At 41.3% G+C, this 26,894-nt stretch overlaps 1 protein-coding gene across 12 annotated transcripts in view; it reads right to left on the reverse strand.

Moving 5' to 3' along the window:
* Positions 1–841: 841 nt before the first annotated feature.
* The window catches only part of RFX3 (regulatory factor X3), a 285,682-nt gene continuing 259,629 nt past the window's right edge, over positions 842–26,894 (reverse strand). For 11 of the 12 annotated variants that reach the window (XM_032308683.1, XM_032308674.1, XM_032308679.1 and 8 more), the window contains 3 exons: positions 25,580–25,733; positions 10,864–10,906; positions 6,722–7,195 (listed from right to left, as the gene is read on the reverse strand). In XM_032308683.1, the coding sequence (XP_032164574.1) occupies positions 6,957–7,195; positions 10,864–10,906; positions 25,580–25,733 (436 nt within the window). In that variant the 3' untranslated portion in view covers positions 6,722–6,956. Of the gene's footprint in view, positions 6,691–6,721; positions 7,196–10,863; positions 10,907–25,579; positions 25,734–26,894 lie in introns of those variants that run through there. The other variant, XM_032308681.1, reaches the window with a different exon arrangement.

The raw sequence follows: 26,894 nt of genomic DNA on the forward strand, positions 1-26,894 counted from the left end.
CCATTTTGTTTTGAAAAACACAAGAAAGCTAGCCTGAGTTCAAGTCTGAAATATTCAGAAAAATCCTACTAATATCTTTAGTATGTTCCAGTCATTTGTTTAAACAACACACTAAAAGTTAATATATATTTTTATAATTATAAAAGTTCCCCAGTTATTGTACAGTACACAATACAAATCGCCCACAAACTATTATTTAGCTCCTGCCAATTTTGAGAGGACATGATATACTAAAAGATTTAGCATTTCTCACAAAAATCACATCAGGAAATACGTATTTACAAAATCAAATACATTATACAAAAAACCATCACATGTTATTCGGTAAAGATGTTTTTAAATAATTAAAAAGTTTATTCAACTGTAGTCCAAAAACTGGAAAAGAACATTACATTATCTCACACATACAATCTCTACAAAAGTTGCTTACCTCATTTACATAATATATTCAGTCGATTGTAAAATAAATGTTCAAATATCTCCTAGTGTTACTATGTTTCTGTGCTTGTGGGACTGAATAATGTAATCTGCCACTTACTAAGTGAAATTTAAATGATGGCACTTAAAAAAAAATACAGTATTTTAAAAAAACACAATGAAAGAAGTTTTACCTAGAAGGTACGAAAGCCCTGAGTGATAGCGGAATTACTGATTGGTAAGCACTACAATTAAACCTAATTAAAAGTTTACCACCCCAGGCACAAATTTCCAAGTTTTCTCAAGGCACTCACTTAAAGTTTCTGTAACCAACGCATTGGTCACCACCATAGGTCCCAATTGATGATGGAGATGAGTAGCGAAAAAAATTTTGCTTTGGTACAAAAGATGCTTTTTAAACGAATAAAATTCAATACCTCCTTTATTGGGTCATTTAAAATTGTGGTTAGCAGGTTAAAACAAGGCAATCATTCGTTCAAAACTATTAATTCATTGAAGGAAAAATTTACTCGGTTATTAACAGTCAATGGGAGTTTCAATTTTTCCCTTCCTCCCCCAGAATCAGAATTCTTCTAACAGAGATTTGTTGTCCTCATGATCGAGCTACGTAACAATTCTTACCAAAAGATTTCATTACTCAGGGCTTCCAATCCCAACATCATAATTTATTTAAAAAACAAAGGAAAGTTGGGGGGGGAGATAAAGAATCACATACCGGAACCGAATAAAAGAAGAGACAAAACACATTTCTTAAAAATAAGACGTGTTACCAATTACTTCAAACAAAAGGAAAAAAAAATCCTAGGCAGTCACTTTGTAAGTGGCTTTTACTATTTAAGTAAAATTGGTAAACTAAACTCAGGTCTACTGGCACGTAAAATCACTAGCAGCAATGATCAGAGCATGCAAACTGAGAAGCATTTACAGTAAATCATCATGAAGAATTCAAAAGAAGAGAGTTAAATTAAAACCCTTTGAGTATTGCATGTTAACACATGAGTAATTTGCATGGTTGGACTTCCTACACTGCCTGAAAAGCAATGTTTTTGCGGCAAACTTGCACTATGCTATGGATGTCCCTTCACCAGACATCAGAATAGGTTTACACTCTCAGGCGGCGCCAAGCGCGTCTGCAGATGACACTGCTGTCATGTTCCGGCACGTGGGGGACAAAAAGGGGACAAGGGCACGCAGAGCGTCCCTTGAACCAAGTCGGCAACTGTGTAAGCAGACTGACATTTGCCCAGATCAGAAGCAGTCGTCATGGCATCTCCGGACAGATGAGCTGAGAATGAAATGCTTTGCTCTCTGTTCTACCTACGTCTGAGTTTTTGACAAACTGTGACATAAAGTTTTGGAGCATAGGTAAAATTATGCCCTGTCTGAAATTCCCAAACAATTATTATTTTGTGAGCGATCAAACTCCACATAGCTTCCCTGCCCCCAAAGAGTTCAACTTTTCTTCATCCACTCGAACTCATTTCTTCCTAAGGCTTTGCTTACAACTGTACTTTCTAAAGCTAAATAAAAGAGATCTTTTGTTTTGTTTTGGGAAAGGACAAAAACAATAAAAATTTAAAAAAGAAAAAGAAATGTAACCCTTTCTTTATCATACCTTTTAAAGGCAATCTAGGTACTTTTCAATGTGCAGAGATCAGTTTCAACATAGGTCAACAGGCCCATGTTATCTGTCCTTTTCTAGAGTCATGATGTGATGCTAGAAAAGTCGATTTTTTTTCTGTAAACAGTACACTTACTTAGATGGCAGTGAATATTTGGGAATAAATATATCAAGCCCTCTTGAAGAAGAAAATTAAGAGTTGTATATAAAATGCAAGTGTTCAGCATGGAAACACTTTCTCTTCCTACCCCCCCCCACCCTTTTAAAAAAACAGCATAATTAGACATTTGGATATAGAGTATATTTTACCGGTCTAAGTCTAAATAAATGATCTGAAAGGCTTTTGTCCCCCATTGTATATCTTACAATGCTCAAAGGGTTAATACAAGGCATTACATCCAAGGGGTTTTCTAATACTAGAACTAAGCACTGGAATAATGCTTCTATTCCAGTTTTTTGTGTTTTTGTTTTGTTTTGTTTTGTTTTAAAATCACCAAACTTGCAGAAATACTAGGATTCCATTCATTGATTTACTCTAACCATCTACATGGAGGTTGATCTGATCTAGTGACAAGCCCAATTTCCGTAGTACTGCATGTGCACCCGTCTCCCCCCGTTCCCGTGCTCTCCATCGAAATCAGAAGTTCTGATTTGTCCTGATTTCCCTGTTTTGATAGTTGGTGTTTTCTCACCAAGAATTTGGGGGAGGGAAGGTTCTACCAAAAGTCAATCTGTTGTCTATAACCACTGCCTCAAATTGTACAGAAAGGTGACTTGCCAAAGCTTTTTTTTTTTTTTTTTTTTTTTTAAACTTTCTACTTGAGTCCACACGGGGAGGACCAACATCACAGTGACACACATTTTTTTTTCCTTTTACACTAATGTTTCAAGCACAGCATCATTTTAGACATTTCAAATATACCATCTGAAGAATTTTTTCTTTAATTTGAAAATGCATCACGTTCAGCACTTCTGGGGAGCGCGCTCACAAAACAAGGCTCATGACGACAGCAATGAAAACCGTGGTCGTTCCTGAACGACGTTGACAGCAGATGCCGCGAGAACGTGTTCGTTTTGACTCGTCTGCTACAAAGCGAAGGCAGTCAGTGTTGCACACTACTAATTTCAGGTACGCAGTGTTAAAACCGTTTTCTAAAATTTACTTTTGTTTTTAAAGTACACCATCTAAAGAGAGGTGCATGAACCGTGCTATACAGTACAAGAAAAAGCACAAAAAGGAAAAAGCAGATTTCTGAAAAGGCAGTAAGACTTAAATAGTCAGTCCAAACATGGTTTGGATGAGAATCCTGAAAAAGTGACCAGCCGTTTGAGAGCCAAAGAAAAAATTCAAAATTGGGCCCTGTGTTCCAAGGAGGTGGGTCCCCCATTTCACCCCATTGTTCACTGGCTTCATGAATGCAAATCTTCTGGGTACGATTCTCAAAGTATGTATGTGAAGATCAAACCATACCCACGAGACTCAATCCTATTTTACGTAAGTATCTTTTCAGAGACTTAAAAATAGCCAACATGCCTTCGTTACATCTTCCGCGCTGAAAGTGTAGCACTTGGTCTATGCAGGTACTTTTCATGACTAGTGGGTTTGGTTACAATGTCAAGAAATATTAAGAAGTCCTTACCATGTGTACTTGTCACTTGTCAATAAATCTACTCTGAGAGTATTAGAATCCGTCTTCCTTAGAAAAAGTCACAGTTTCAATGAATGAAACAAATGAAAACCAAACATCAAATAAATGCAATAAAGGGGATTGTTCCAATTGCCTCAAATGCACAAATTAGGAGGTTTGATTCTCTCCTCTATCTCACGGTTCAAATTCGAGAGTGGTTGAGATGTCTGTGTCTGACCGTAGAGGTGTTCTTGTCTTACTGTAGACTCTAGATCACCGGAAATAGCTCACACTGCAGATGCTCTTTTGTCTGTTGGTTTGGAACTATCTGTCCTAGTCAAAGATGAATGTTCCTGTGTTCGTAAAGGAGATCTGGAGGTTTCTAGTGAGCCAAGCTGAAATGCAGTCCTACTTATTAATTCCTAATCTGTCCTGATGGAGAACAAACCATGAACAATTGGAAGAAATGTTGAATCCTGGAGGGTCCCCAATCCCTACCTTCCATCACTCTAAATTTGCCCATTGTTATCAGATTCCTCTAAGGATACAAATATATCCAACAGTGAACAGTGACAATTAATACATTGAAAATCGTTCAATAAACAAGGCGAAACCAGCAAATACATTTGGTCCAATACAGATAGAGTGGAGTTCTGGGGCTGGTGGACAGGGAGAGGAAAGCAAAGAAGCTTTTCAGAAAGGAGAGTCGAAACGAAGAGTGTCTTTTTCATTTTGTGATTTTAATTTTACCTGTAAACGTCCCCTAATGCACAATGAAATAGATATGTGGTCTTTGCAGTGAAGTTGTTTTGTTTGTTTGTTTGCCTTTTTGTGTGTGTAATGGTGCAAATTCATCGCTTTTTGCGGGGGAGGGAAAAAAAGGGAACTAGTCATTTCAATGATACTTGGATGAGGTGATGGGAGAATGCTAGTGGAGGCTTGCAAATATATGCGATGAGTCATACAAAATTTGAATCCATTTAAAAAATTACATCTAGAACATTTAAAGTTTACTTAAGAAATTTTGTGGATCTTAGTTTTGTGAACGGCCTAAGGCAATCGAGCAACCAGAACACCCTACCCGATAAGCCATTTGGTACTTTTAACTTTACAGACTGGCTCACCCTCGACTTTCCAACCCCCCACCCCCACCCCAATAAAACTGGAAAGATAAACATCTTGAGATTAATATAGGCCTCATTAATCATCTATAAATCATTTTGTGCTTTCTCTCTCTCTCTTTTTTTTTTTTTTCTTTTTGGCTTTACATGTTTATGTATTCATTTCTTTTTGCTGGTCAGCTTTTTATAAAAACTACTTAACTGGATCAGTGTGCCGGTTTTTGTGGTTGTTGTGTTGTTGCTGTTAATAACTTGAGTGCTTAAAAGAACCTTGGCTTTTCATGTAAATTCAAATGGGGATGGGTGTATCCTGTCTAGGACCTCACCTGACTTTGAGTTGACCCCTGCCCACCAGCACTTGTGTGCGCTGTGGACACACAGATACCAAGACACAGACGAAAACAAACAAACAAACAAACAAAAAAACACATTTAGACTGAAAAGATGCACTTCGATAAGTACCTGCTTATTTTGTTAACTTTCTTCAACGAGAACTAGATAAAAATGACCTAAAACATGTATGATTTTATGTGACAAGTTGGTAATTAAAACTAGTCTGCTATTCCACACCCTTAAGCAATCTGATTCGTAATCAAGTAATATTCAGCTCTATGAACAAAAAAGTCCGTTCGTGGTCACTCGGAGAGGGGAATTGATTTTTTTTTTTCTTTTCTTTCTTTTTTTTTTTTCTCTTTTTGTTTTGCTCTGCTTGCCCTAAATTTCCTTTGAAGAACACGTGACCTGTCCTCACTCCGGGAATCTGAACGTGACAGGTACACCTTGTCAAATGGATTGAAGAGAATTCACATGAACAAAATAAGCCTTACTAAACCGTAGCTTCAGTTCTGTTTTAAGGCACCATGTAATAGCCGAGGTACGATGATCCCTGATGTACATTCTTCAATGGCACTGGTCCATCCGGCCACCTATCCAAATCCTACTGAATTGGGGATAAGCAACAGTGTGGTGTGCCAGTTACACTGCCTTCAGGTTCTGTTTAAAATGTAAATCCACATACTTTAGAAACCAGGAAATATTTTTTGAAGGAAATCACAATATGCAGGTTGCTACATTCCTTGCATTCTATAAATTTTCTTCTATAATAGCAGCATATTGAACTACTATTAGGAAAAAGACCTGGAATAAAAGAAAGTCATCCAAATGGAATGGTTTCCTGTATGTCCAGCTCAGCATAAGTAGCATGTACACTTAAAAAAAAAAACAAAAAAAATTTAAAAAAAAAAAAGTCAAGTCATTTTTTTTCAGCTTCAGTATCTAACTATAACAGCCCCACTCGACAGCAGAATGCATCTGTGCAGTGGTCCCAAATACAGAATCAGTAGTCTTTAAACAGAGGAATTGGTATGCAAATAACGGTTAAAATTCAATGTTTAACGGAAGCTTGCATTAATGTGGTTTAATAATTATGTACACAAATTATGTACATATTAGCATAATCTCTTGCAGTTCTGTCATTTACTCCAAACGGATAAATGCACAGCTCAATTTTTCTCCCGAGAAAAAGAGATGACCTTCCCAACCCTCTAGCACTGTCATAAAAATGCTCTGTATTCTCTCTCCGTACCAAAGTGTTATCAAAATCCTGTCTTGTGGTTCTGTCCAATGCAAAGCACCTTTCAAAAGCAAATCTGATGCATCTGCCGGCAAATGGGCATGCCTCCAGTGTAAATCAAAGAAATTCCTTTCTTTTGATATTTCACAGAAGTGCATCTAATTAAAAACTTACACATGAAATCATACACCAAGACTAACGATCAACAATAAAATATTTTAAGCTACAAAAATGTAAATTACTTTTTAATTATAAGAAAACAAAAACATTGGCATTAAGTGTGGTAAAAATCCTTCTTGACACCTGAAACTAAAGAAGAAAAAAAAATATTCTTATTACTTAGAGGCAAATGATTTTTTTTTTAACGTTAAAAAAAAAAAAAACAAAACCCAAAAACAAAGAAAGAAAGACCTGGCAAAATACATACACCCATTCCATTTCACAACTCCAAAAAGGTAATGTTCAGCACAGATAGAATTTGACAACAGTCGACCTTCAGGCTTATTCAATTTTCAACGTAAGCCCAATCTATCAACAGGGGTAATGTTAGCTGGAAAAATACGCTTTAATATTCCTTAAACCGCGGTGTAGGTGTTTCCGGTGGCGCTGCACTGTCTGATAGTCTGAGTACTTGTGACGATGTGCTCGCTGTGGATGGGGTTCAGGAGGCCGGGCTGCACCCCGCTCTCCAGCACCGGCTGCATGCAGCCCACCGGAAACGCCTGGTTCAGCTCGGTCTTCTCTCTTTTGGCTTGGGGTTCCGAAGAGTCATCCGGTTCTTCATCCATCTCGCTTTCCACTTCGCTGCCTTCGTCTGCACAAACGACACCAAGACCCTGTTACCAGAAGAGTCTCGGCTCGTGCCTTTCATCGGGACCAAGGCTCTATTAGTGCGCCCGCAATCCTTTCCAACGTGGCAACAGTAACTGAGTCTTGGCTAGGTTGTGAGTGATACTTTTTAAGAATTCTCTTAAGACGACCTCTGGGATTTCCTGAAGTTTTTGGATTAAGTAGTTGGCTAATCCGAGTCATCCTAAAGTAGTCACTTGGGTAGGCTATGCTGCTTTTGGGGAATGAGCTGAAAAATACTAAGGCAGGAAGAGAAGGAGGGATGAAAGTTCTCCATCTCCTTCGACATCTACCCTGGGTATCGATTACATCTGTGCCCGTGTTTATAGTGTTGATTCACAAATAACTACAACACGCACACGCAAGGGTGACTTTCAGTGTCCTTGAATGTTGTAGATGACAATATTAAATAGGCCCTTAAAAATATACTGACTGAGGTAATACTACCAGAGTAAAAATGTACAATGGATTTCCATTCCTGGCAACACTGCCACTCACTGTTAAGAGCTGATATTCATTTCTGGAATTTAAATGTATTAAACAGTCATTGTCACCTTCACATTTTAACATATTTTATGCTAATCAAGACACCATTATAATGGACTACTGTTTCTCTTTTTCCCCTAGCACATACCGTTGAAATTCAAACGTACAGTAGAGAGAGAAAATGCTCACACACAGCTTTACCACCTTACCAAGGTTCTCCTCAGAAGAGTGTGGAGAACACCTTCCCTTCAGTGATAATTTTTAAACAGTAGGGAATAGATTTCTGCCTTAAAAATCTAAAGAGTTTTTACTTCACCTTCTACATGTTTTCCTGTTTGTTTGTTTTTTTTTTTAAAGATCAGTTTAAATTTTCATTTGAAACAAAAATTGTTTAGCTGCTCAACTATACCTATACTTAACTAGGAGATTTGGACTTTACGAACATGCAGTGAATGTTTAACAAGTATCTCTTCAGTCTCCTCAGTCTTTAGGGAGGATGGACTCTTTCTGAGAGCTGCTGAATGGAGTTGAGCCATGTGGAGCACATGCCTCCAGAAGTCCCTGCTAACAAATGGGCCCTTTGGCTTTTCGTCCCTTATTATTGTTATCTTACTATTGGGGCAAAGCTGGTTCCAGAGAAGAGTGATGAGGAGGAACGGGGCTTGCACACATGGTTGCACACGTTGTGCAGCATGTAATTGCCAGCAGCAGCATCTCCAGAGAAGCGTGACTTGTGACTGAAAAGGCTGACATGAGATTTATTGACTAGAAAGGATGTAACACATTATTATAACACAGAAGTGCTCTTAGATGAGGCTCATCTACTTTATCCTGTTACCTTCTCGCCTCTGGAGAATGGACTTTATAATAATAGGGTTTGTTAGAACAAGCACATCCAGAGGGAACGTGGGCTGCAGGGAAAGGGGTACGTCTGGTAGACATTTGCTTCATGAAGACGGTATAATCGAAACATATTTGTATGACACATTTTGGGTCTGTTTTTATATTTGCTTATATATAAACACAAAAACACTGGAATAATCCTCACATTAAATTCTTAATGGTGGTTATCTCCTAGGGTTCTGACTATGAAGATTCACTTGTCATAATTTCTAAATCTCCGTATTATTTGAAATTTTTATATAGAGCTGAAATGACTTTTATTATCAGGGGGAAAAAATGAAAATTTTCATTCTGTGGAAAAGCCCACAAGAATTCTTGAAGATTTCACATTCAAGCCTCAGGCCCTGACTACACCAGTTTGGCCATATCTCCAGAAGCACCAGGTCTAGGGGGTGAATGGGACCAGCGGGGCCACCCCAAGGTGAGGATAAATCACACTGCTTCGTGGCTCCCTCTCCATCAACATCTCTGTGCCTGAGAAATAGTGTCAAAATAATAAGAAAGGAGCAATGAAAGGAAAAAAAATAATAATTTCAAGCTAGTAGGTGAGCAAAGAGAGCGGAGAGACCCCTTTCATCCACCATGTCCTGGGTAGAAATGACAATGGGATAATAGGCTGAACAAATCTAAGTGCTCCAAGGCCACTTCTCTCCATGTCCACTTGTGGGTGATGGGGTTCCTATGGATACACTCCAAAGCAATCCACCAAAGAGCAAGCCCTCTCTCCGCTTCTAAGGGCAAATTAATGCAATTCCATAGACATTTTATGCCCTCATAAAGACTCAAGGACATTTTCTAGAAACATCCTCAAAGATAGGGAAATTTGGCACACAGAAACTAAAATTAGGTGCTACTGGAGTTGACTGAAGACTTCGCTCTGGTCCAGCACTTTACAGAGAGGCCTGGAAGCCATCAGTGGCCAAGTAGAAGATGCCTGTGCACTTTGGCACGTGGGGTGAAATCCTCAGGTGTGACCCATCAGGCTTTGGTCAGTGCAAGGCAAGGTTGCCTCACGTTGGCCACGGGTTTCAGCGCTCACCTTCCTCGATCTGAAGTTACAAACTAGTATCATCACTAATTCACCTTCTTGTCACGGGGTTAGCCATAGAGAGTATATATTTGCAGAGGAATGTCTCTGGACTATTATTTTCTACCCATCCTGCACGGCTATGATGCCTGTTACTAAAACAGGAATTAATGCCTGCACCACTGGTCATAGAGACGGACAGGAGCTTAACATGGGAGTGAGACGGATTCCTTAGGATTTCCACCAGCACGTTCACGGTTTCCACCATCGAGGAGGCAAGGAGGCTGGCCACAAGTACCTGGGGGCAGGAGGCTCCAGAGAACCACGCTGCCCTTCACATACAGATTCCCCAAGCCCTTCCTCTGGCCCGTTTCCCCTCTAGCTGTGGCTCTGTCCCGGAAAGGCTAATTGTACAGTTTTCCCCCATGTGGGCATTCTGTCCTTGACTCCGGAACTCAGTTCCTTAGAACCTCAGGATATCTTTACTTTCTTGGGTTTTTTGTTTGTTTATTTGTTTTGGTGGTTTTTGTTTTGTTTTAGGCCTATATTTTCTGCAGTGTTTGTTTATTAAACATTTTACCTTTTTTTTTTAAACTGAGCTGATATTCATTTGCTTGTTTTAACTGAGGGTGGCTTTTTGCTTGCATGTGCTCTTCCCCAACCTCATTTCCCCAGAGCCCTGTCCCTTTTACTGTGTGGTTCTGTAGATCCTAAGCTCCTTCCGGAACACGCATCTGAATGGCGTCTTAGCTGAGTGGCAATGCTGGCTTTATCTGACTGTCCCACTGCTGATCCTGCTTTTTTATGGTAAACTTCCTTGCTATCTCTGAGCTGTTTTTCCAGTGAAAAGTATGCATTGGTGAGAAGGGCAGGCTGAGAAATCTTTCCGCCTGCCCCATGGGCCTTCAGTAAAATTTTATCACTTTTCTCCAGGACTCTGGTGGTGGTCAGAAATAATTTCTTGTTACCTGTAATGAACTGTGGGCAAGAGTCACGCAGAGTTTGTAGCTGCATTTAAATTCAATTCTTGCATTTAATATCCTTCCCATAAAGAAGGCACAGAAATGGAGAAGTAAACAACAAGGATTCCAAGAGACGTAACAGTCCTATTCCTGTAGGGCTATCGGCCATTTCCACAGGATAACACATGCCACATTTTCCCCTATGGGAATTTCTCAAAGAAGTCCTTAAAAATGTGCATTATTTTCACTTCTTACCTTTATCCAGATTTCCAGGAGACACAGCATTTAAATCACCAAACTGTAAAACAACAGTCATTTGGGCAATAGTTACTACCAGGTAGAATAAAATAATATTCTATGAGTCTGTGGTAAAAACACGAGGAGGAACTTTTTAAAACTGTAAACCAGGGACCGTTTTGATCTCTAACTACCTGGGTCACCTAATTGTCCAATCAAACTTGTCGAATCTGAACAGTTGAAATTGTGTCACAATTTAGCTGTCTTGACCTCTTTGCAAAGGAGAGCAATTTTCTCTGTCTTCCACGCTCCATTTTACTTTTCATTATTATTTCCCACTTAGTAGTGAGGAAATGGGGGCTTGGCTGGCCTGGAGAAGTTGGAGGTGGTGGGATAAATTCAGAAATTTGGTGAAGCAGGACACGTCAGCTCCATCACCCGCGGGCAGTCTAAAAGTTCCCTCCTGGGGCCGGGTGGGGGGCGGCCACCTGACAGCAACTTGGTCCGGCCGCTTGGCTGAACTCTCTCTTTAAAAGCTTTCACTAGTGGAAATAAAAAACAGTGGGAACGCCAAAATTCAGAGTATTTATTTTTTAAAAGCCTTTGAGACTTCTTGTATAATAATTTGATGTTCTTATTTACTAAGATGTCAGGGTCCCGTTTTAAAAAACAAAACCATCTGCTTATTAGTAATGCAACAAGAAAGAGCTTAAAACAATGTGGAACAATTATAACCTTCAGCTTAGATTTTATTTTCTATTCTGGTTCAAAAGCTTAATGGTATTTTTACCATGAGGAAATGGATTTTGAGAGTCTCAGAGAGAACAAAGATGGATCCTCTAAAAAAAAAAAAAAAAGGAATAGCAGAGGCAACCAAGTTGATCAGAAAAAGGTGAGGAGAAACCTCAAAGCATCCACTTTTTAAATGGAGAACATTACTATTTTAAAAGCTGAAGATTCAGAATAAGTCATTATAGAAATTCAGAGTTCTCAAGAGGCTTAGAAAGAGGGAGACAGAAATTCTACTTACTTCAGAAGTTTGCTTATAAAGAGTTCCATGATAGGAGTATTTTTTTCATCTACAAGGTATGTCTACAAAGTAATAAAACTGATCTTATTTTGCAAACACATTTTTTTTTTTTTAACCTACATATGTATTGTTCTTCCTAGTAGCTACCTAGGGAGCTTAGACATTTATTCCAAGGTCCAAGGTTCTGGAATGCCTCTTTAACAATCAATTTCAAGAGTTAGCTTATGTACCATTCAAGAAAGCCCATTTTGTTATTTTATACCCAATTGGGACTGCAAATAACACTCCAAATTGTACTGATTTTCCTTGATCCTGGGATGATTTCTGACTACTCATCAAAATCAAATTCACCTCTGCCATGATCCAGGATATTTAAAATAATATGTCATTTTACTCTATTATTTCCCAGCAGTTCAGAGGCAGTTTAAAAAGAAACATGCCACAACATTTTAAGCTACCACAGCATGACTGGAACAAATGTGTAGCTTTCCCCAGGTGACTGCTTTCAAGGGGACAATGGCCTCCTGGATCCATAACTCCTAGAACGTTTTTTGGAAAAACTGTCCCATTACTTTACAGTTACATCCCATTGGGCAACAAATATGAAATCATAAATACTGAGCTGTTCTTTTTTTTTTTTTTAAAGATTTTATTTATTTATTTGACAGAGAGAAATCACAGGTAGACGGAGAGGCAGGCAGAGAGAGAGAGAGGGAAGCAGGCTTCCTGCTGAGCAGAGAGCCCGATGCAGGACTCGATCCCAGGACCCTGAGATCATGACCCAAGCCGAAGGCAGCAGCTTAACCCACTGAGCCACCCAGGCGCCCCCTGAGCTGTTCTTTTGATGCTGTTCCTGATCACTTGGCTCAGAACCTTATGTTAATCTAAATAAAAGTCTCAGTTTAAATTATGTAAAATTTCTTGAATTAAAGAATGCAAGTGACAACAACAACAACCAAAATCAATGGGACTCTATTTTTGGTATAACTTAAATATTTTAGAACTATAAACGGAGAATGCTCCAAGTTGAAAGATCCTGTATAAGTTATGTCTATCTAAGTGAGGCAACACAATAAGATTCATGTTTCTTTTTTTTTTTTTTTTTAAAGATTTTATTTATTTATTCGACAGAGAGAGATCACAAGTAGGCAGAGAGGCAGGCAGAGAGAGAGGAGGAAGCAGGCTCCCTGCTGAGCAGAAAGCCCGATGTGGGACTCGATCCCAGGACCCTGAGATCATGACCTGAGCCGAAGGCAGCGGCTTAACCCACTGAGCCACCCAGGCGCCCCAGATTCATGTTTCTTTTAAATGAATACTTAATAACACTTAAGATTGATCCTGGAAACAAGCTGGCAAGTGATGAGTCTTAAACATTCCTTTATACCTAGAAAACGTGAACATTCCATTTGTTTTTGAAAGAAATCTCAAGAAGTTGTTTGAGACTAAATTCTTATTGCCATTAGCAATCAGTAACGTCACACAAAACAGCTGAAACCAAACTCTAGACCTACTTGGAAGTCTCCTTCAAAAGAAACTTCTTTTGGTTGCTATTTAACTGCAAATATGGCAACTTCCTTAATACAAAGGTTTTCCTTTGAACGTTTCTGCTTAATCTGTATGAATACATTTGATTACTCAGGATGCTAAAAATAAAAAACCCACAATGATCAACATGTCATTGACTGCTAATACTGTGAGTAAATAAACATTTGCATGCTCAATACTTTGTCCTTGTGGCTACGCCCTATGCTGGACACGGTACAGGCACTCTCAGGGACACCGTCAATGTCTCTAGGTGTTTCTGGGATCAATTACAAAGTTGCACGTGTACAGCAAAGACGGTAGATTTAAAATAAAAATATTGTGACGAAGGTAAGATTCTGATACCCTCTGTAGCAGAAGGTGAAGGCTTTCATATGCATTTCACACGTGAGGAAAGAATACACATGTGACTAAGGAAAACTCACTTTACTCCCAACGGTAGGCTAAGATTAGGAGAGTCCATTCCTTCCCTTGTTATTCAACCAACATTCACTGGGACCTGACGAGATGCCAGCCAACCACTGTGCCAGCCAGTTCCAGGCGGTCAATTTGGAAGTATTTCCTCTTTCTAGAGGTGAGTAGCAGAAGTTGTTTATATCACAAAGGACCAGGTAGTTCAGCCACAAAATGAGGCAAGCTTTGAGAAAGTTCTGGAAGCATGGGCGTCTGAGAAAGGGAAGTCAACTGTGGGGGCTTTGGATGGGGCAGCAGGAGGGAAGGACATGAGTGGTGACCAGGAAGACTAGGAGAGGACGTAAGGAAGACAGTGTCACCAACGGGGGACAGACGACAAGCACTGAGATTACGCTAGCACAAACCACACAAAAGAGAAGGCGGAGATCTAAGATTTGGATGAACAAAATGGAGGCTCAGGAGAAAGTCAAGGCTGACTGAATAGCAGATGAACGAATTTGTTTCCTCACTTCAGCCTCAGCAAAACGTAAGAATTTGGCAAGGCAGCTGAGATTTAATCTTGAGGTCATTAAAAACAATGGACTGATCTGTCTAACATTCGTAGGAAATGTGGTGGTGGGAGAAAGCAGATGGCCTCTTGATGTAGGTAGGAATCCATATTCTACAGATAGATCGGGATGTTCTGAAGTAGAAACGGAACGGAACATAGAGGAAGCATATTTGCAGTTTCGGGAAAAAAAACCTCAAAAAAACCTTCGGGAAAAAACCTCAGAAACCATTTCCTCCAGGTCGCTAAAGTGTCTTTGAGAAAGCATGCCCTCCCAGGGGACGGCAGACCAACACATGTGGCGGGAAAGTGTGAAAGACCGCCACCTCGCAAGGAGACCAGTACTGACCGGGACGCGCCAGTGGGCAACTGGACAACACAGCAAACACAGCGATAGGCAGGACCCTTCCTGGCGAGAGATCCAGTGCGAGCCTGACATGCGGCCAAGCAGCTGTGGAGCAGCTCCTTACACGCCCATCGAGGTCTCCCACCCATGAAAGGGTCAGGGCGCTGCTCACCCCAGAGACGGACACCGCAGGCGCCCCCAAGAGACCACTGCGTGCTGGATCCAGGAGCAGCGAACTTCTCCCGGGGAGGGAGGCAAGGCTTGTACTGTGATCCTTGGGAACGAGGACCATGCAGAGGAAGTCCGCGTGCAGAAAGCAAGCAGGTGGGAATCTGTGGGGGTCCACAGTGAAAGAGACTGGGGACAGGAGTCAGGGATCGAAGGAAAGCGTTCAGGGGCTGGGATGAAGATCTCACTCTTGGGGACGCTTTCCCTGCCAGATGGGTTACCCCATCCTGGGGAGAAAGCATTAGGGAGTCATCCTAACCACACCACCTTGGGTGGCCAGGCAAACACCCCCTCTAGGAGCTGTGTCCTTCTAGAAGATCTGTGAGTGTATCAGATTTACAGGTAGACACAGATTTACAGACGCGATCACACGCACACATGCACCTGTGCACCCACGTTCTGTTTGCTCACTGAAACAGCAGCTGTCCGCATCGAGAATCACCATGTCCACCAAGCTACCATGCACAAAAATGCCTAACTGATTTCCCTGGGGGCATCAAAATAGGACCGTGTACAGTCTAGAACAGGGGTTGGCAAACGTTTTTCAGCCAAGGGTCGGACAGCTAACTCCTGTAGTCTTCACGGTCATGTTGCAAATACTCAACTCCGCCATTTGTGCTGCATTTCTCATTCACAGACTTCAAATTTTATCTACGACTTTCTACCAGTCTGAAAGGCTCTTTCAGCATGCATTGCAAGTTCTAAGCTTGTTGGAATCCCACATGGATACAAAAAGTTTACCAGGATCGCAGAGTGCAAAGTTGTGTGTGACATATATACAGGGAAGTCATTCCAGACAAAAATGGACACTCAAATTGAGGAAACCAAAAGCTACTGGGCTGTGGGGCGAGAATCGCCCTAAGCCTCACGTCCAAATGGAGGCCTGACTCTACTGTCAAAGTTAGACACTAAGAAATAGGGTATGTACTGGTCTTTGGCCAATTTCATGAGGATTAACTCATGCTACCCAATGGCACCACAGGCAACCCCCAAGCCCTCAGAAGGCTTTCCTGTATCAGCGCGACCCAGTGGTTCTGTAGGATCTATGCTGTATAGACGCCGGCAGCCAGAGCCAGATGCTGAGATGACAGCAGATGCTTAGCTGAAGGCAGTGACCGCAGTTGGCATATAATACCTAGACTTTCCATGTGACCCCAGACATTCCTGCTGATGGGGGAGGGGGCAGCTATGGACATTAGCAGCGGACAGGCCAAAGAGTTGGATGTTTCAACTAGAAAAGACCAGTCATTTGGGGGCCTCGACTACTCTTAGGAGTAGCCTTTCCGTAGGTTCAGAATAAAGCGATGCTCTGATCTCATACTTGCAGACTGGTCTTGCTAGCAGTGGTAAGTTTTGATACATGCATGTCGGGAAGAAATTGTGTGTGTGTGTGTGTGTGTGTGTGTGTGTGTGTGTACATTTTTCCAGTTCCTGCCAATGAATCGTTTGCTCTAGGAAAAAAAATCTTTAAGCTGTCAAAGGCAGTAAGAACAGGTAACTGTAAAATTCTTCTGAGGTGGTTTCTACCTCGTAGTTGGAATAAGATGTCTCTTTGGAACTTATTTTTACTCTTAAATGTGAAATAAATTACACATATATAGGAACTGAATATATAATACTTTCTCCCCATGTTACAAGTTCTTTCCTACTAGTCATTCCTACTAGTTAAAATTTGATACAAGTCTAGCTATGATCATCTAATTCTGTTTTTACGTCTTCTCTAATACTGCCATTTTTTTTTCTAATTGACTTATTTCTGCATTCTGTTTTGTTGACTGTGTTTTTACAAAGCATTGAATTAGTTTGCCTCTGATTACCAGTTGGGCTCTATCCCAAAGAATGTTGTTGGATTCTTCGTAATTCCATGAATCACAGGACTCAACACTCAAAAACTGTCTAGAGGCTACTTTCCCTCCTTGCCATATAGTTTCATTAAAGCTTTCACATGCCTTTATATTATCTGTTTTATGAACTTCAACTTCTAAGCTCATCATGTCAAAAACATGATGGTCTAATTGTACACACTGTTCCCTGGATTGTCAGTGCCAAATCAATATTTAAAAATCTAATCTGGAGGGGCGCCTGGGTGGCTCAGTGCATTAAAGCTTCTGCCTTCGGCTCAGGTCATGATCCCAGGGTCCTGGGATTGAGCCCCACATCGGGCTCTCTGCTCATCGGGGAGTCTGCTTCCTCCTCTCTCTCTCTGCCTGCCTCTCTGCCTACTTGTGATCTCTGTCAAATAAATAAATAAAAAATCTAATCTGGAGTAGAAGGCAATCAAATATAATCTCTCCATGGACAGAAAGGTCTTGAAATGTCAATCACAAGGGATTTCAGAGCATTAGTTAATTTTCTTGAAATGTCTTACAAATGAGAACCAAGTTAATCGAAGAATTTTACATTTAGCTTTAGTGCAGGGTTTCACAACTGAGGACAAACAGTTGTGGATTTTAAAGTGATTTCCAATTTTATAAAATTTGCAAGGAATGCTAATCATGTTCCATTTGGTAAAATCCTGCGTTCCTTGGTGATTTTTTCTTTCTATAAATGTATCTCCCCAAGCATTCCCAACTAGTTCTATCAAAGCCTGCTAAGATGGTGAGATTTCTGCCGGCTTGCTGCAAACCAAAGCAAATTGGGCCCTCCAGCTGCTGGTGGTCCTGCTCCTTCGGAACGGCCACGTGTGATGTCGGCTGTCCTCTCCACAGACTACGGACTTCCATCGCAAGTCTAAGCCCTCAGGCTTTTTTGTTCCCCTCTGCCCCCTGGGAACACAGCCAAGCATGCGCCTTTATGCTGTTTCAAAATCTCTAGGAACCGCTCAAGAGTAAGTACGCAGGCAATGAAGTAAGAATCTAAGCCCGACTTCCTCTTGAAGGAAAAAGTCATTTCAACAACAGGAATGTACAATGGTACCATTCGGCTGAGCAGAGAAGGGCCTCCGTCCTGAGCCCCACAGTCTGGAGAGCCCTGCCCTGGCTCTCCTGCGGCTGGGGTCCTCCCTCCCGGCCATCACTGGGCCAAGTGGACGTGTCTTCTTGTAGCCTTTGTGTCCGTCCCACTCCGCAGGCCACATTCTTGCTCTCTAAGAGGTCTGGACTCCCTGAGTCCCCTTCCCGGCCCGTGCAGATTTCTTCTCCAAGTCCTCCCTTCACAAGAAAGAAGGGAGAGCCAGCGAGGGGCAGCGGTTTCCTATGGGTGGATAAAACCTAAACATTGGGCTATTCACAGCACAGGATGGGGAGGGATAAATAAGACAAGTGGTCTGGGGCCAAAGGCTGGGCATATCCATGCCATTATTTGCTGGTATGACCCTAGGAGGAGCCTGAGAATTCTGCATTTAAACCCAGCCTTCTAAGTTGTGGTCAAGGCATACTTATCAACCAAGGTGGATGGAATCGATTTTGCTTATACTTTGACTCAACGCTTTTGAAACGTTTGGACATGGGGTACCACAGGCCCTGCACAGGTTAGGGTTCAGCCTGGCAGCACATCCTTTACGCAAATGAAACCACGGGTTAAAAGAAAGAACGCTGGCACACCTAACTTAAGACAGGCTTCATCGAGGCCACGGTCCTCATCTAGGAGGAAATCTGGGCCTCGGTTGACTGTGCGAGAGGCGCACTTCTTGATAATTACACCATCTCCCTTTTTCAGAAATGATTCACTCGACCGGCAATGGGGGTGGGAGTAGAGAAACATGTTCTCTTTAGACCCAGTAGTGTGAATCAGGTTTGAAGGGAGTGTAGTATCAAAACACCTGACCCATGTACTCATAGAGAATCTCTCACATTCACACAAGTGTATTATTGTGTACAGCAAGGGGGGATCGCAGGAAACAGCTCCTGTGACTCGAGGAACTTGTGGTCTCCAACAAAAGCAACTTCTTTATCCAAGGACCAGGAACCACTAGGGCCACCTGTTTGTGAGCGAAACTACCAGAAATACAATGGCAAGGCCAGAAGCCACCTGGGCAGGGCAGGGGATGACATGAGTGCCGCGAAGAGCCAGCAGAGGGAGCCGTCACGCTTACTCTCTGCCCCAGAATCTTCAAGTAGCTTGCTCTGAGGCTGGGGATACCAGGCTAACTCTTCCCTAAGCAAAGAGCCCAGGGGTGGACTTCCCTGAAGAGAACAGTGTGCTGAGATTTCTTTCCTGATGTGTCCAGTGACCATCTCAGTTCTTGAAGTATGGTAAGAGTTCTTCAACTCTTTTGGGGCGCCTGGGTGGCTCAGTCATTAAGTGTCTGCTTTTGGCTAAGGTCATGATCCCAGAGTCCTGGGATTGAGCCCCGTTATCAGGCTCCCTGCTCAGTGCAAGGCCTGCTTCTCCCTCTCCCACTCCCCCTGCTTGTGTTCCCTCTCTCGCTGTCTGTCAAATAAATAAATAAAATCTTAAAAAAAAAAAGTCTTCAACTCTTTTATACTCTTTCCCCACTTCCAAACTCTCTAGGTAAGCTAACCTCTAGTTGAAAGCACTTAGGAAGGCCTAACTTGACAGAGAAGGTCCCAGAAGTGTGGACAGACACATCCTGGGGGGGCAGGGGGAAGGAGCACTTCTGGGTCTCTGAGTTCTATTTTCCTAATAAAAGAATCCAGTATGTCAATCATGAAATCCAACGAGAGGGCCTACAAATTGGTAGTCTGTCTTTCCATCATTGTTTTGTACTTGCTTTCTGGAATGCGTACTGTTTGAGCACCTACAGGACTGTGGTTAGACCACAGTTACAGGCAGAAGTCCACTCCCTGAAGAGCGGAGGAGCAGAGGTGATCACCCAGAGCTAGCAGGAAGGAAACCAAGGACAGGTGGCTAATGAGCAGGGATCCCAGAGCTGGAAAGGGCTGTGGCCCTGGGCAGCTGAGTCCCTGGGTGCTTTTCTCAAACACAGAGAGAGAAAGGAACAGAAAGACAAACCAGGGACGAGGAGGGAAAATGAGAGAGCTTCGGGAAAGCCAGTTCTTAGGAACTTGGAGGATGACGGTGTAGAAGGGTCTCCCATGTCCTTCCTCCAGGAGGTCACTTTGAGAATTTATTTTCAAGTTGGCAGGAGTATGCTCATGTAGAGGGCAGATTTACAGATTTACAGCTAAAAGCAGACTACAAATTCCAAAATAATGACTTTGACTTAGGTCTGGTCTGTGGGTGGGTACGGAGGAGCTGAAGGGTGTAATTTGTTGGTGGTGGTGCTTCCCAGTATACTGAGCTTTCCAACTGCCATTGGCCTAGACTCGTTTTCCAGTTCATCGGCACGTCCTAGATGTCTAAGGAACAAAAAGTGGGAAGGGAAAGGGTGGTAGGACCATCAAGAAGCATCCCATGATGCAGAGCTAGCAGGAAGGAACTTCCTAGAACAAAAGGATGAAGCTTACATGCTCGCATCTGGTGTGTGTGTAATCGTGAGTACGTGTGTGGTGGGGAAGCTGAACAGCGCAGACGGAAATAAATGAGTCCCCATTTGAATCTGTCTACAAACAATTTACACGATGAAAAATGAAAACGTGGACCGCACCCATGTGGCGCCTTGGAACGACACAGTTCTACTTTCTACCGCTTCCTAATTCTGGCGTTGGGGAAATTTTCAACCTGTTTTTCTCGTGGGTGAAATGTGGACACTTGCACGTGGCTTTTAAGGTTTAAGTGAATTTTTTTTTTTTTAAAGATTTATTTATTTGACAGACAGAAATCACAAGGAGGCAGAGAGGCAGGCAGAGAGAGAAGAGGAAGCAGTCTCCCCGCCACGCAGAGAGCCCGATGCGGGGCTCGATCCCAGGACCCTGGGATCATGACCTGAGCCGAAGGCAGAGGCTTTAACCCACTGAGCCACCCAGGCACCCCTGGATGCTAAGATTCTTTTTTTTTTTTTTTTTTTTTTTTTTTAATCACTAAACCATACCTTTTTTTTTTTTTTCTTAAATAAACATGTATTTTTATCCCCAGGGGTACAGGTCTGTGAATTGCCAGGTTTACACACTTCACAGCACTCACCAAAGCACATACCCTCCCCAATGTCCATAACCCCACCCCCCCTTCTTCCAACCCCCCTCCCCCCAGCAACCCTCAGTTTGTTTTGTAAGATTAAGAGTCACTTATGGTTTGTCTCCCTCCCAATCCCATCTTGTTTCATTTAAGTGAATATTAAACAAGAATGCAAAACACCTAGTATCACGATTGTCACAAGGCAATTCCCCAGTGTTAATTAATTAGAAAAATTTAGGACTATCAAAAAGCTTTAGTATAACAATAAATGGTATAGCTTTCACCAAGTATTTGTTAGATTTATTAAACCGCTGCTGTTCCAAGATGGCTTTTTTCTGCAGATGATTTTAACTTGAGATTTGATCCATTCATTTTAAAATATCATAGAACTAACCTATCATTCCACGGGTCCATTTTCAGCATATTCCCTAGTCGCACTAGATTGTAGGACTCACTGAAATCTATTTCTCATTAGTTTGATTTTACCTTCAGAATCCGTGCTTATTTACCATGATTCTACGTCTACCAAATGGAACTTTTTCGCTCAACTCTCATCCTAAAAGCTTGCCTTCTGAATGATAATTGCTCTGGTCCAATTTTTAGGTTTTGAAGATCTTTTCTTTTTCCCCCCTTTTACTTTGAGTACATCAACTCTGATAAATTCAAGACATTTTTCTTTTGATGGTATATTCTTAAGGGTTCTTCCATTTTTTTCCCCTAAAAAGTATGACTAAAATATCATCTTTTTTATATTGCTATTCATATGTGAACCACCGGAGCACTTTTCGGGTCCTACTTTTCATTTAAAAAAATTGGCTAAGTAGGTGGCTTAGATGTAATATTAAATAAATGTAATTAAATTATGACAGAGAATTTAAATATATTGAATAAGTTAAACACAAAAATATTTATCACAGAAAATCATTTTATGCAGCCACCAAAATTTATAGATCCAGCTGAATGTTTTAATGGACTATGCCTATTTTAAGGAAATAAAACTTCCAGAGAGACTCCAAATAATCATAAGATTCAAATAATAGGATAGTTTCCTGCTCAGTTTTTCTCGTCAGGGCTGTACAGAAAGCCCTGGTTTTTTTAAAATTTTCATTTAACAGGTGTGCAAACAGATGCAACTTGTTTATTTTATTCCTACTCTTAAAACTTCTCCACTCCCAGAGAGTCTCTGTGTGTATTTATAGTATTAAAGTTCAAAAAAAATTACATAATTTTAGCAGCAAATAAACTCTGTTTCCTTTTTATCATCCAGGCGAAAAATTTAACCAAAAAAAATTTAACGAAACTCTGGACTTGCACGTGTTTTGAATAACTTACTAGTCCGCATTACTGTGGCAGTGGACTGGCATTTAGATGAAAACGCATGGGGTGAGATTCTGTTTCTGTTTCTTTTTGGGGGGCGCTCTGACACGGCAGCCAGACTTACGGTAGTGTAACAGGGAATGCAAAAATAGTAGTTTTGTACCGCTGTATCTCGTTTATATGTAAAACATGGATTGGTCTCTCCTGCCTGCTCAACTAATGTAAACAACTGTAAAATTAAAATTTATTTGTTGATTTCTCATTAATAAGGTATACTAACGATCCCTAAGTCACTTTAAAAGGAAAACTTTTCCCCTTGCTTCTGGACCTAGTTGGCTGTCTGCCACCTCTCCCAAGTAAAGCACCCCTAAGGCAAAACCAATGTCTGGCCCAGTCTGTCTGACTTCGCAGCACTTCTTGCTCCCACCCTCCATCCTGCAACAGGTGATAAGCGTGGGGGATTAACACCAAGAATTTGGGGGCCAGTCTGCTTGGTTTTGGAGCCTGATTTCGCACCATTAGTGGCTGTGTGACCTTAGCGAGCTACTTGATGGCTCTGTGTCTCATGTCATTGTCTGTAAAATACATACGGCTTTGGGGTGCTTGGGTGGCTCAGTGGGTTAAGCCTCTGCCTTCAGCTCAGGTCGTGATCCCAGGGTCCTGGGATCAAGCCCCGCATCGGGCTCTCTGCTCAGCGGGGAGCCTGCTTCTTCCTCTCTCTCTGCCTGCCTCTCTGCCTACTTGTGATCTCTGTCTCTCAAATAAATAAATAAAATCTTTAAAAAAATACATACGGTTTTATACAGGGATAACAGTATTCATTGAGTTGTCAAGAATTATTAAGTTAATTTACATAAAACACTTAGAACAGTGCCCAGCACATAAATGGTATGTGAATGCAGGTTTCACTTGAAGTTTCTGGCTTTCTTTCCTCATCCAATTCTACCTCCTGTCTACTGAATTTGAGGTTGTTTGACCCTCACATTTTCCACAGAAACTTCCCCTTGGACATACTCCTTTCCATCGCAGGCAGGACCCGTGTGCATGTCTCTGTGCCCCGTTACTTCTGGACTTGATGTCTGGAAGGGGGAATCACCCAAGGGGCGAAAGCAACTGAGCCTCAACATGCAAAAGCCCTTTTGACCTCCAATCTGAATTCTAGGGTAGCCACAGGATAACAAGGGAGAGACACATGTGAAAATAACCTCTGTTTTCCTGAATTTCCTTCTCTTCTTCCCAAGAATCAAGAAATTTTACATATGATAATATGACCACGACCTCCAGATCTGCAGTGGCCAACAGATATACAAGGCCATCGACGCTGTATGGAGAGAACAAAGCTATAAAAGGAGGCTTGATTGGCCGGAGCTGAATAATGGATGAGTAGAGACAGCTCAAAGGATGGTCCTATAAATTGGGTAAGGACAGAGTAAGCAAAGAAATCAAGAGATGCTCTTAGATCTTAGGTCTTCCAGAAGGTATTTTTTACCTTATTTTCTAATCAAGATTTTATTCTTATTACATCTTCACCTCTTGGGGGAATGTGTCACACTCATTCACATTGTTTACATAAAATAAACAAAAACAAAACCAAAAGAATGCCTACAGGCACAGTCAGTCGGCAGTACTGACTATGAGACCATCTTAACCCTGGTGAGCCAGCACTGCCTGTACCAACAAGCAGGGGGCGTGCTGAGCCCTCACGCTGGGTGACCAGCTCCTGCCCACTGCCTCTATGCTCTTGAGATGCAAGGGAAGCCATGACCAGGCATCAGGATTAGCCTCGTGGTACTCATCAGAACCCCTGCTATCACTATGCTGACCACCTTGTTAAGAAGTCCCAGAATAGACGAGGGGGTTGGCAAATGGGTTAAATATACCGGAAGGCAAGTCTGTTTCCAAAGTTCGGAGCCCTGATGGAGAAATTCTGCAGTACTTAATCTACATGCCCACTGGGCGTTTGTAAGACAACCACTGCAAGAGGCTCTAAAGGAAGGTCAAGTCTAAGAAAAGTCTAGATTGTTTTGGTCCTGCCTGTTGTCTAAAAGCTACAGTGATCCTTGCTTCATCTTGCACACAGAATGTATGTACATATAACTGGCATGATTTAAGCACAATCACTACTGAGAACATCACACAAACACGTACAGATCAACACAGGAGAGGGATTTTAAAGAGGGAAAGGGGAACCTTTTGCCCAACCTACTGAAGACGTCTGACATGGATTTTATTGATAGTAGAACACTTACAAAGCATCTTGAGGTATTTTAATATATTTTAATTTATATCTTTATTATCATTTTTATTAAACTAGGAAAAGCATCTAATATTTACTTGGATTTTCTAAAACTTAAATAACCACATACACACAGCTTCAAAATGAACCTATCTTCTTTACTGCTTTGGGTAATTTGTAATATTGCCTGATATTTATTACCTAGCAAGATCTGAAGGACCCCCAGTTCAGGACAATGAAATGAGATGGCGGACATTCACTTGAGCATTTGCACCCATCCCGCATCGTGTTCACCACTCCTTGTGTAAATTTACATCGGAGGGTTAGCTTTCTGACACGCGCTGAAAACAACACAGTTTTATTTTCTATCTAAGAACTATGAAGAGAATGTTTTCTTCTTCATAGCTTCAGCAGTGAGAAACCTGATTTGAAAACCAGAGTCTGAGTACTTGAGACAGTCTCCACCACCCACCAGAGCTACGTAAACATTTCATCTGGGTCCTTTGCTTTTTACATCAACCTCAGATACTCATCTGTAAACCGGGGTAGAGCTGTGCTTGTCTCCGAAAGCGTCCAGTGTTTTGTTACATAGAAAGGACTTCGAGCTGTGCCTGGCACATAGTCAGTGCCCCCAAAACATAAGCTTTTGGCACCATTATCATCGTTACTATCCTTCTGAAACAGAATCATTTCTTTCGTTCCTGGGCACTTGGACAAAGAGCTTACAAAAATACGTATTTCGTCTCTTCTGCACATTCCTAGCCCTTCGCCTTATCAGCAACATCAATCTTTCCTACTTCCCGTTCCATAAGGGTTTTTTTCAGTCCAGTGATTCTCAAAGTTTTCTTTCAAGCAGACACCTTTATAATATATTGAACCATACCATGAACATTCACATGATGTAATTTATAATTTTAGACTCTTTTGTTAAGAGAATACACACAAACAGAAGGATTTAAGGACCCCCACCCCCCAATAACTCCACAGTCCCCCAGGGCCTTCATTGCTTTCATCAATCAGTAATATATTCAAATTAAAACGAAATTCAGGTTCTTTTGTCAAAGCCCCGTGAGTCACAGCTCTTCTGGCCTCTCTTACCTCGCCCATGACCGCGATGGGTGTCTCTCCTGTTGCCTGAGCAACACGATGTTCTACTAAGTAGAACATGTACTCATCGTAGAGCAGACGGATCAGGTGAAAGGAGCCGAAGCTAGCAGCACTGCGTAAGGTTAAGTCCCGAATAACCATTGAGCTGTTTCGAGAGAGAAGACAGATATGCAGCCAATGTTAGTGACCGGGACGAGAGTTCAACCTACTTTCCCTCCTAAAAAGAAGTTAAGTCAGAGGGTCTAAAAGGCTGGGGTACTACAAAACTTGCCAAAGACTAATTTCATGACAGAAAGCAGTCGGCTCCACTCATTGAAACAGGGTGGTAAAGAGGCACCCCTTCGTGAGTTCTGGTTCGATCCTGACCAGATCTAGACAGGTCTTCACCAGGAAAAAACATTTTATTGTCATGGCTGAGTTTTCTGATTCTATCTCTCTCAGAGAGGGCACCAGAACTAAATAAAAAAGATTGTTGAAAGATTGGCAATTCATCACTACCATAAGAAACACTCAAAGTGAAAATCTTATTGATGGGTAAACAATGTGTCACCACATCCCAGTGATGACTTTGGGTGTACACTTCAGAAGAAATAGGTATTTGTGCCATACAAAGATTACAAAACATACTCAGTAGTAACGCTCCCAGATGTGGCAATAGAGAATGAAAGTATGCACAGGGATCCCTGCAGATCTTATTGGAAGGCAACTTTATTAATTGATCCCCAGTTTCTTACTGATGTCCATTTAAATTAAGCTGATTTTCCATTAGAAATAAGTATAATAAAATTAATTAAGAAATGCATATCTGTGAAAAAATGTGAATTTATAAAATATGATACCAAAATATGAATGATATTATTAATACTAACAATATACCCTACTATTTTTAAAACAGAAACCAGTCCTAAATAAAATTTTGTCCTCACTGAAGATACACTGGTCTTGGATCTTATCCTCATACTTCAAACCTCCTTAATATTTCTAACTTAGAGCCAGAGTGGGGTGAGTATATGTGTGTGCGTGTGTGTGTGTGTGTGTGTGTGTGTGTGTTTCTTATCACTCTCATTTCATGGTCTTTTCTAGAGATTTTTGGCCTAGGAGAACTAAAACAGCCATTATATTCTTAGATAGGTGGAAGAAATAGGATCTCACAAATGGATAGGCTGATATCCTAAAGCCTGTTTTGCAATGAAGAATTGTAAAATGTCAGGCAGATGGAAAAAGACTGTACTTCTGTTTTCTGTTTCATTGTCAACTTTATTTATGTAGAGGCTATTAATATATCAAATTCTATACATTCGGTTTG

Source organism: Mustela erminea, chromosome 12 (assembly GCF_009829155.1).
Source record: "Mustela erminea isolate mMusErm1 chromosome 12, mMusErm1.Pri, whole genome shotgun sequence".
In the NCBI taxonomy this organism is placed as follows: Eukaryota; Metazoa; Chordata; class Mammalia; order Carnivora; family Mustelidae; genus Mustela; species Mustela erminea.